This window comes from Epinephelus fuscoguttatus, linkage group LG17, assembly GCF_011397635.1.
Source record: "Epinephelus fuscoguttatus linkage group LG17, E.fuscoguttatus.final_Chr_v1".
Taxonomy (NCBI): Eukaryota; Metazoa; Chordata; class Actinopteri; order Perciformes; family Serranidae; genus Epinephelus; species Epinephelus fuscoguttatus.
Genome location: NC_064768.1, coordinates 8,119,348 through 8,131,157, shown reverse-complemented (window position 1 = coordinate 8,131,157; position 11,810 = coordinate 8,119,348). Strand labels below are relative to the sequence as shown.

At 38.6% G+C, this 11,810-nt stretch overlaps 1 protein-coding gene across 1 annotated transcript in view; it reads right to left on the bottom strand.

Moving 5' to 3' along the window:
• The window catches only part of LOC125904202 (uncharacterized), a 49,594-nt gene extending 38,841 nt beyond the window's left edge, over positions 1 to 10,753 (bottom strand). Inside the window, exons 1-2 of the mRNA XM_049601454.1 lie at positions 10,652 to 10,753; positions 10,061 to 10,339 (exon numbers count right to left, since the gene is read on the bottom strand). Coding sequence (XP_049457411.1) covers positions 10,061 to 10,339; positions 10,652 to 10,712 — 340 coding nt within the window. The 5' untranslated portion in view covers positions 10,713 to 10,753. The remainder of the gene's footprint in view (positions 1 to 10,060; positions 10,340 to 10,651) is intronic.
• Between the last annotated feature and the right edge of the window lie 1,057 nt (positions 10,754 to 11,810).

Below are 11,810 nucleotides of genomic sequence, written 5' to 3'. Positions count from 1 at the left end.
ACTGCTTTCATGATTATTAAAGCCTAAATGCATTCGATAGAAGTAAAAAGCTAACGTTAGGCTATAAATGAACTACACCATGGTCACAACTTAACATCACCACCATAACAAGACTGCAGTGCACAGACATTTGATGGGCAGATGCTCATGTGGAAAAAAAAGTACATCTCTTCCACAGTTTTATTGATTTATTTTTGTTGCGCACACAATGTGCTGGTGCAAAAAAAATGAAAAATAAATGGTATATACAATACATATGTGCACAGTAATGAGCAGGAGAAATATGTGTCTAGCTTACATGTGAAGTATCTCAAGATCTATACTATATACACCTTGCAGCGGCTACACATACACATTCACGCTCTATATTTATCCTTTATTTATAACAGGCAACAACAAAGAAAGCAATTCCACACTGTGCACACTTTAATGGCCGATAAAATGAATAACCATTCACAATCAACACTCACTTTTTTCCACTCCTTTCCTTTACTCTCCTCTTCTCAATTTGTTCTCCCTCTCTCCTCATTTTCTTCTTCTTTCTATTTTAAATAATCACATGCTAGTTGTTATAATTATCCTCTAAATAGGCTTTAAATAGTCTTGTAGAATGCCAGAGAACAGATGCATGTCGTGGTTGCAGCCTCTCCACCTTTGCCCTCTTTGGCCACAGCATTTTAGAGCAGCACCAGTCTAATTAATTATTATTGCCATGGTATGGGAGACATAATCATTATTTCAAATTTGGCGTTCGTCTCTGCTTACACCACGCAGCTGGCAAACCTGAATCTGGCAGAGTTTGAAGGAGACGGTGTGATTTTACACAAGACTAGCTTGCTTGTTGTTGAGCTTAATAGTGGGCTGTTGTCTAACTTAGTCTGGCTGTATTGAAATGTTTTAATAGTTGTTTAATTTCACAACAGTGACAGTGGCGAGGCTTAGGACTAACTTTTGTTACTTGGCAGTCCATGAAGGCAGGTCAGGGAGACTTGGATGTTGCTCCTCAGGGAGCTCAATATGATGCATTAAATGTGGTGGCTGTAACAACAAGCGAAGTTAAAGAGGAAGGGGCAGTTGTTGGGCACACAACATTCTTTTAAATGAGAACAGATGCCAAGTGGGCATATTTAAAAACTTCATATGAAATTACTGAAAGAAATAGAAAAACGTGTCTTGTAAAAGGGGCTCTTATCCAGGCAGAGGCTGAAAGGGCAGGTGCTTGAGCACCACCTGGGATCTGTCTGTGCACGTGCCTGCAACACTGTAAAGCCATGTTTGGCACGGCTCCTTTAGCAACCACCTTTTTCATACATAGAAGCTTCAAACCTCACAAGTGTGGTATTTACTGATGAATTTTATGTCATAGAACAAAAAGTGAAAGACTCATCAGCTTGTGTTAACCACAGACCTTATTTCAGCCACCTAAAGCCCATTTAAAAAACCCATTGACTTTGAGATGAAGGATCAAACAGTGACCCCTGGTGGACTCTATTACCCCAGTGACAGTCTGAACTGGTAACGAATGGAATCCTCAGACACCGTTAGCACTCCTGCATCTCAGTCTGCCAGCTTCAAACCTTCTAGCCTTTAGTCTAGGTAGGCACCCTGGCCTACTAGCAATCAAACTTCACACATCGGCTAATTCAAAATGGATTGTTGTTTGTCAAACTGATTTTATTTTTAGTGATTATAAATAAATGACAAATGTACTGCAGTACTCTTAATAAGTTGAACAAGACGTGCATATAATGTCTCTGTATAATCAGCCTTTATGTGACTGCTTTCAGTTCAGACTTTTACAAAACAGTGATTCAAATAATTAATTATTGATTTTATTACTATTTCTCTCAGTGTGACAATAATACAAGAATGCAAGCTGCTGAAATACTTTACCTGTGTTGACATTTTCACACAGTACTCATAAAATTTTTAATACATGGAGGGATAACAGTCCCACATGATCATCACGTTACCCTTTTTTCCCCTTGGTTTTAGTTTTGTCATTGCTGTGATGTTTTGACTTGCTTTCAGCAGAATATATCATCCAGAAAGGGAGATGCAGTACAGCTCAGAGCAACATTAATACACAGACCACAAAGCAGAAATAAACTGAGTTTATTTTATACACAGATCACAAGAATAGAAATAGGGAAAGAAGTGGAAATCATTTGGTTATGTTAAGAGCATTGTGAGAGGTGAGCTGCCACCAAACCAATCGCCAGAAAAAAAGTCAGAATTGTACATTTCAAGCAATACATACATTGGTACACTGGTTTCCAAGCAGTTCATTTTTCATATACAGGAAGTTCTTTGGATGTATAAATCCAGGTTATTGGCTACCTCCTTCGAGCATTAGTTAGCTGCTTAGATCGTGCATACTTTTGTCAGTATGGAGATGCTACACATTGTTAGCTCAGTTAGATCCTCCACAATTCAATCATTCAGTTCATTTCACTGAAACCATGAGCACCAAAGAAGACAGTTGCGCCATATAGTGGTTGTACTATCAGCAATGACTATGTTTACATGCACATAATATTCTGGTTTTTGCCCTTTTTCTGAAAAACACAAAACTTCCACGAAGCTGTTTAAATGTTTAACACCCCCCATGGCATATGTCCAACAGCTGCGCCCTATAAATAGTACGATGTAAAAATAATATAAGAATTTTTTTAACTTTTACACCAGTGGTGGACTTGTTGGACTGTGCAATCAAAGCCTCCCTCTTTCATTCCTTCAGTCACCTCCTTCAAAATTTCAGTGTTGTGATATTTGCACATATCCAAAAACCTATTAATATCCAAGTCTTTGGGCATACATCTCTACTCCAGCCTTACACACTGTTAACGAGCTGGTTTGTGTACAACACACAGAGCTGACCAGACAAGAGGCCATGTGCCGCAAACTGCAGTGCAAACTCCAGCTGAGATGAATATTGTGAGTGTGCTGTACACAGGTCCAGAGAATGTTCCTAAAACCTGAATAACACCCACATATCCCACATGTCTTACACGGAAAATGCTATAAAAACTTTAAATTCAATATAATTTCAATTCAGAATATCCAAACAGAATATGCTGTTTAAATGGCCTGTATCAAATTCACAATATTGTCATATTCTGAATAATAGTGGAATATTGGTGTGCATGTAAATGTAGTCACTATATCAGTAGCATCAGAGGTAAAACTATTAACAGTATTTGTTGTAGTAGTCTCAGTGTAGAAAGCAGGATGACTGAGGACGAATGCTGGTGACAGGTGAGTTTTTACCACTCTTGTTACTGCATGATGGAGGATCAGAGATCGTTTTCTGTTGCTGTTGCTGCTATTTGTCGAGCTGCAAAAGAGAGAAGATAAACATGGAGATGATGGAAAATATTTTCATTTATCAATTAAAACAGCAAATTTGTTCATTATGAGACATGACTTCCAATTTTGTTTGTTAGCCGAATATTCAACCCGGTCTCACTCTGAAGTCGGAGGCATCAGACACTGACAAAAAAAGCTGTCCTTTAACGTATAATGCTACGTGGCCGGGCGCCGTTAAGGTGGCAAAAGTCCAAGTAGGGCAGGCGAGAGGGGTGGTGGATGGGTCCAACAAACACAGACCTTTACCTGGGAGAGCGGTGCTCACATCCCGTAAGATTACAAACACAAAATAGGGGTGGGCAATATAGCCCTAAAATAATATCACAGTATTTCAGGGTATTTTTGCAATAACAATATTCTTGATGATATGTCAAATATATCAAAATATATATATGTATTTTATTATTGATTTAAGAAAACAGTATTGCAACTCAATAAGTGATATAGTTGTACATGTCAACCTAACAGTATACCTTTAAATATTTGGTAAAAACTGAACAAAACATGATCTCCCATTTCTTTGCTTTGTAAATATCAACAGTAACTCAGAGTGAGATTCAGATTCTGTAGCCTATGCAATATGAATAGTTTAACAGCTCCCAAATACAAAAAAATGTACCCTGGGATTAATATATATAAATCAACAGGTGACTTCATTCTCTTTTCACAAATCCCAAATGTTGTTTTTTTCCCCACCTGGACCTTTATGCTCTGCCATTTCTCCTCTAATCTTCACGCTATAACCTGTGACAGGCACATTTACATGTATGCTGTTGAGTGTCACGTAGAGGAGAGGGAGAGACGCCCACTGTCCACATTATTATGGTACAAACCTGGTTGAAAATCTGTGAAGTATCCCTTTAAGTTTAGAAGTGAAAGCCTTTTTATGGTAAGAGACAAGTAAACCAAAATCCGTATAAACCACGTACATGTGCATCCAGACAGTTTTTCTAACATTTTCTTTCTTTTACCACTATTGTATTCAAATAAATATTCAATAAAGTTCTTACATTGTTTCAAGTTATTGTTATCAAATGCACAACATAAGATGACCATAAAAAAAAATTCTAATATTTTTGCAAGTGTGGCCCATCTGACATAAACTGCCATAAACCTTGAATGCATTGTGAAACTGCAACTGAATGTAGATGATGTGCACCTATCAGTTTAAATCTGTGCTGATAAATTTGATGAGATCTGACCTCTAGGTGGCACTACAGCAGCATGATCAATTTTAATGTCCTTAACTCACTTTTCAAATATTAACTGAATCCTCTTTGAGTTGCCAACATGACTTCATGAGAGTGTATCACGATGCAGACCTGCTGAACATTTTCAGATAGTTTCAGTTGAACCTATATTCACCTTTTCTCCAGGTGGTGACAGTGATGCTGATCATGATGATTAAATAGAGGATTCCAATCACCGTACGAACACACATCTGCCACAGATAAGGAGTCGCTGGAAGACAAGGAAACATTCACAATCACATCCTCATCCATCACCAGTTATGTTGATGTGCATTTATTATTTAAGTGATGTTACAGTCATAAATACATATTAGAATTGAGATGTTTTCAATTCTGATGAACTTGCGAGTGAAAACTCTGCAAACATTCATTTAGATCTGTTCGACCTTTTGTGTTTCTTGGTGTGACTCTGTGTCTTCATTGTAGTCTGTAGTGTGTGTTTCTGTTTCTTTTAGAGATGATGATGGTACAGTTGTTGTAGTTAAGGTGTTGTCTAAGTCCTGTGTGGGATTCTTGAAACACATGGTAGAACATGCAGTTTACAATCACTGATTTCATAAGGAAATTAATCTGTATATCATCAATTTATGTGCACGCTGTATACTCAACTTTGAGTAAAGGCATCTACAATTTGAAGACAACAGTAAACTTGACTTGACTTCCCATGTCTGTGGCCAGGAGCCAGTTGTCCTCTATACAAAGTCCATGACTCTTAGTTGCATTTTAGGCTTTTTTTCTGGATAGATTTAATCTTGTTTTTGCATTGAAAGTGAGCTGTGTTTCCTTGCTTGTCTTTGAGTTCTTCATCAGAGAGATGCAAAGGAACTGCAAAGAGACACCAAGCGACTACGAAAATGGGCAAAATGACTGCAAAGCGTCAAAGCAACCAAAAAAGGCACAGAATTACCTCAAAGAGACACACAACCACAAAAAAATGCATAACCACTACAAACAGATGCAAAACAACAACAACAACAATAAAAACAACAACAACAATAAAAAAAGAGAAACAAAAGTCATAGACCAGCACGGTCTGTGTGTCTTGCTCCTATAAGAAAGGTGGTGGAGCTTTTTGTATATCTGTGTCCAGGAGCCCAGTGTCTCAAAATTGGCCCCATGTGATTCTTTATTTTGTAGCTTAAAACTAATGGTTGCGTTGTATTTGTTGTAAACTGTGATATACAATTTTTCCTTTCTTAGTTTTGTGGCATAACTTTTTGTCTTTACTGTAGTCCTATCTGTGTTTGCTGTTGAAGTTGATTCAGTAGTTCCTTTTGTTGTTGTTGTTATTGTTGTTGTTGTTGGTGTCGTTTTACCTCCTGTGTGGGGCACAGAAATATATTTTACCAGCTTCATAACACGTAGAAACTGGAGCCGGACCACTGCTTAACTTGGATCAGTCTTGGTTAAGGTGCTGGAAACAAAAAAGTCCAAAAGCAAAGAGAGGACTTCCGCACACTTACATCTGTGCAATACTTCACTTTAATGTGAATAACGTTATCAACAAGATATCTACATTAAAAGACTTACCTAATGATATCATTCTGGCTACCTTAGATGTAGAAAGATCGTACTGAGGAAGCTCTTCCTCCCAGCACATTTATTTGCAAGCTGGCTGTTTTGGTTCTTAAACTGAATTATTTTTCCTTTAATGGAGATTTCTTTCTACAATGTAAAGGGACAGCGATGGGTTCTACTTTTGCCCCAGAATATGCAAATCTATATGTGGGTTTTTTTGAACACAGTTATGTTTTTGACATTAACAAAAACAATTTTCTTCATAAGATCCTCAAACGGCTAAGATATCTTGATGATGTCTTTTGCATCTTCCAAGGTACCAGTAATGAGCTGACTGAGTTTGTTAATCTTCTTAATGGTATGAATCCTGACCTCAAATTTTCAGTTAATTTTGACCAAAAACGTGTGTCTTTTTTGGACATGTGAGTTGAATTATGCAATGGCAGCCTCATCACTACCTTGTATCAAAAAGACACTGACAAAAATCGTTTCCTTTTAGCCAGCAGTGCTCATCCCAGAGCTCTTAAATATGGTTTACCAAAGAGTCAGTTCTACAGACTAAGACGCATTTGTCATTCTGATGTCATTCTGAGGATTTCACTGATAAAGCTGCTGCCATGAAAAAATGTTTCCTGGAGAGAGGTTACTCTGTACAGTGTATAGATGAAGCTTTCCAGGTTGCGTCTTCTAAAACCCGGTACGATCTTCTACAAAAAAGTGTCAAAAAAGACAAAAGTTACTCTGTTTCTTTTATTAGCACATATACTCCCCAGGCTTACATAGCAAAGAACACCATCTTAAAATACTGGCCTATTTTGACCTCTGATCCAACAGTAGCTCAGCATTTTAAGGATCCCCCCTCTTCATTTATAGAAGAGGTCCAAATCTGCGTAATAAAGTAGTGCGGGCTAATATTAAGGCCTGCCCTAAGCAGACTCTTTTAGCTCCTCTTAAGGATGGGAATTATCCATGTGGTCATTGTGCCCAGTGTCACAACACATGGAGAACTCCTGTCTTTAGACATCCTAGATCAGGCAAAAGCTTTTCTGTTAAGGGTTTTATCACATGTAGTACAGAAAATGTCATCTATCTAGTAAAATGTCCATGTGATAAGATTTATATAGGTAAAACAACACGTGTGTTGAAACAAAGAATTAGTGAGCATAAGAGCTCTATCAGGCGTAATGATATAAATTATCCTGTAGCCCGTCATTTCAATGAGGCCTCTCATCCTGTCTCCTCTTTACGTTTTCAGAGCATTGAACATATTGAATTGCCAAGAAGGGGAGATATAGATATGAAGTTATGCCAAAGGGAGCTTTTTTGGATTGATACTTTAAATGCTCTTCAACCTACAGGCCTCAATGAGGATTTTGACATGAGTGTTATGTTGTAATTCAGGATGTCTCTTTGTTCTTGTTTCTGTTTTTTGTAGAACTTGTGGTCTATGGTTCATGACGGCCCTCGCCTGATACCCCTCCATAGCTCTCTGTTCTATTTCTGTAGTCTTTTTACTGTGGATCTGGGGATCTCTGATTTAGGATGGCCTTTCCTGATCCCTTCCAAAGCCCCATTTACCATATATGACTTTTTACTACTGTACTTCAAAAATGCTTTTTTGATTGTTTTGTTTTTCTTTGTTCACTGTGTTACATTCTTCTGTGGTATTTTGAGAAGGCCTCCATGTGTAGGCCTCACAGCCAGAACCTTAAGAACTACAAAACTACAATTCCCAGAATGCTTTGCCTCATCCAGTTGATTGTACACAGGTGTATTGCATACTGCCAGTGATTAGAGTAGGCTTGACCTGCTTTTAACCTGCCTATTCATTGTTGACTCATGTATGCTCTGATGAAGGTCTTCTAGACCAAAAGCTCACATTAAAGTGAAGTATTGCACAGGTGTAAGTGTGCGGAAATCCTCTCTTTGCATCTTTACCAGCTTTATAACACTAATCACATTTAATTCCTTTTAAGATCTGTCTCATCTTACTCTTCTTTCCATGTTTCCATGTTTCCTGTTTTGACGTTTTTTCTGTGTTGTAGTCATTGATGGTGCAGTTGTAGCTGCTGGTGCTGAGGTTGTTGCAGGTGGTGCCTTGTTACCTACAGAGTGAGACGATGAAGACTCATGACATTGTACAGTCATTTAGATGGCTATGGCCCACATCGGGGTCTGCCCATTGGTCCGACAGTCCATTGGTTCGACATCCCATTGTTCCAACCATATTAAACCCATTGTTCCGAAGTCCCGTTGTTCCGAAATCATCATGATGCCCTGTGGTTAAGGGCTGGTTAGGTTTAGGCACAAAAAGCACTTGGTTAGGGTTAGGAAAAGATCATGGTGTGGGTTAAAATGAAAAAGAAAGTGGCAAACACATAAGCCGTGAGCCTGCTCCGCCTCAAGCCTTTCCCAGCTGGCCCAGAGCCGGTCGCGGGGCACCATCAAGGTAGAAGTAGGAGCCGTTCAGCACCGCGGAAAGCTCCCTACACAACCCCGACCCTAGAGTTCATAACAGGAGGTTATGGTGTTTCACTCTCTCCTCTCTACGACACTTGTATCTTGACCAGTAGCCTACTTTTGTTGCATTGCTGATCCTCTGTGGTACACAAATACAATAATAATCACATATCGGAACAACGGGACATCAGACTAATGAGAGATTGGAACAATGAGAGGTCGGAACAATGCTACAGCCCCAGCATCGTGTTAGCTTAGCTTAGCATAAAGTCTGGAAATAGGGGGAAAGCTAGCCTCTCTTGGACTTCGTCCAGAGGGAACAAAATCCACCTACCAGAAGCTCACTGACTAACACATTATCTTGTTTGCCTAATATGTACAAAAACCACAGTGTTGATGGTACAGCCTTTGTGGTGGTGTCTGCTCATTGTTTAAAAATAGAGGAAGGCCACAGCTGCTTTTTGTGGCAAGCCGATCAACAGAGTTCACACACATGAAACCACCTGAATACAGAGGAGGTTGTTTACTTCACTTCTTATTTAGTACATACAGTCTCTTGATGTTTATCTGAAGTAAGTATTAAACCTGCTCTCTGGTCTAAAAAGTATTTACTGTTCTGCAGTTGTGAAAAGTTATAGCTGTGTTTTCTTGTTTGAAGAGCTGTTTTTCTCTTATTTTGCCAATTAAAATCTCTCTCTCTCTCTCTCTTTCTCTCTCAATTCAATTCAATAATCTTTATTGGCATGACTGTAGATTAACAATATTGCCAAAGACATTAAAAATTTACAAATAAAGTACAATAATAAAAGTAAGTCAGAAAACTATAAAAAAAAAGATTAAATATATGTTATATAATACAAAATCTACAATACAATACACCAATATATAATATAGAAAAAAAATGAATAAAGAAAAATGATAAAATCTCTCTCTCTCTCTCTCTCTCTCTCTCTCTCTCTCTGTCTCGCCTTTGATCACAGTCAGATACACAGCAGGTTTTCCATCACAGTAGTAAAGTCCAGAGTCACGACGCTGCAAGTCTGTTATAGTCAATGTGTTGTCTATAGGTGAAACATAAAACCCTTGTTGTTGTTGTTGTTGTTGTTGTTGTTGTTGTATGTCACCAGAGCTTCTGCTCCATGCACATCAAACTTTTGCTTTAGATATGTAATTCCTGAATTTGTTAAAGTTGTCAGTAATGTCCCACATGTTCTGAATTTTCTCTCAAGACACCATGAAAGTATTTAAACTGAACTTTAAACTGTATTGAACATCAGTGGTGAGCTGGCAGAAATGTAGAACTACAACATGAAGCTCCTACAGTGACACTGAACAGGACATTTAATTTTACAACACAAACTTTTAAACTATTATTCTGAAATGTAAAGAGGAGATTTGGCATTTAATAAAACAACGAAAAGAGAGACTCTCTTAAAGAACAGTGATTTTGAGTTTGATGTTACCTGATGGGATCACTGTCAGCTCCACAGCTGGTTCATCGTTACACAAGTATCTTCCAGAGTCTGAGATGGTAACTCTGCCAATGACCAGTGATTTATCTGCCAATGAACTGTACCGTTTGCCCGGGTCATGAATGTGTTTTAAGTCTCTGTCACCATTAACTATTAGTATGTCAGTTTTGTTTCCATGACTCTCTCTGCTCCATGTCACTTCACCCTCCACAGAGTGAGGACAACGTAGAGTGGCTGAGGTCTTCTCTTCAACTATTTCATGGAGTATTTCTGCAACAGACACAGAATATTCAACAGATAGGAAAGTTCACATTTGACTGTCAAATGCTGGAACTGCACATTGAATATGATCCTGTTAATTGGTGTCTTATAAGTCAGCTATATCAGACACCACTGAGACAAGCTCTGAGACCTCACAGTATAGAACAGACTACATGGAATTAATTAGCATTTATTGATACATTACATGAAGTTGGGTTTCAGGATATAAGCCAGTTTTATTGTTTAGCAGAAGAAACTGTAACAAATAAGAAATCTATTTTAACAGGTGAACAGTTACTGTTTAACATGAAAAGTTCTTACCTGCAGTGACATTACAGCCCAGAATAAAGGCTAACAGGCAGCTGAAGATATTCACCCTCATCTTCTTACAGACTGAAATGATTCAGTAACTTACGACCACTGCTTTTTTTAGATGCGAACGAGAACTGTGTGGTTATATGTTGTTCCTCAAACACATCCTGAACACGCATCGGTCTGCTGAGCACTGAAGTGACTCTCAAGTGTGAACATTTGAGCTTAATGCATTTTTACCAAAAACATGCCGTGTGGTACCTGTGAAGTATTATGTGTTTAGTAGTATGCTTTGTCCACTGCTAGTTTAAGATGTCATGGTGTGAACTGCATCTTATACAGTCAGGTCCATAATTATTTGGACAATGATACAGTTGTCGTCATTTTGGCTCTGTACACCACCACAATGGGTTTTAAATGAAACAATGAATACCTGCTTAAAGTGCAGACTCTCAGCTTTCATTTAAGGCCTTTTTCAAAAATGTAGTATGAACTGTGTAGGAATGACAACCATTTCTTCACACAGTCCCCCAACTTTAAGGGCTCATAAGTATTTGGACAAACTAACATAATCATCAGTTGAACAGTCAGTTTTAATACTTGGTTGCAAATCCTTTACAGTCAATGACTGCCTGAAGTGTTGGACACATAGACATCACCAGATGCTGGGTTTCTTCCCTGGTGATGCTCTGCCAGTCCTTACTGCAGCCGTCTGCACTTCCTGCTTGTGTTTTGGGTGTTTTGCCCTCAGTTTTGGCTTCAGCAAGAGAAACGCATGCTCAATTGGATTCAGGTCAGATGATATGACTTGGCCATTGCAGAACATTCCACTTCTTTGCCTTAAAAATGTCTTTGGTTGCTTTTGCAGTATGCTTCAGGTCAATGTCCAACTGCACTGTGAAGCATCGTCCAATGAGTTTTGAAGCATTAAGTTGAATCTGAGCAGATAATGTAGCCCCAAACACTTCAGCTTTCATCCTGCTGCTCTTCTAAGCAGTCACATCATCAATAAATACAAGAGAACCAGTTCCACTGGCAGCCATATATGGCCATGACATAACAACATACCTCCACCATGCTTCACTGATGAGGTGGTGTGCTTTGGATCATGAGCAGTTCCTTCCCTTCTTCCTTCTCTTGTCTTCCCATCATTATGGTAGTTGATCTG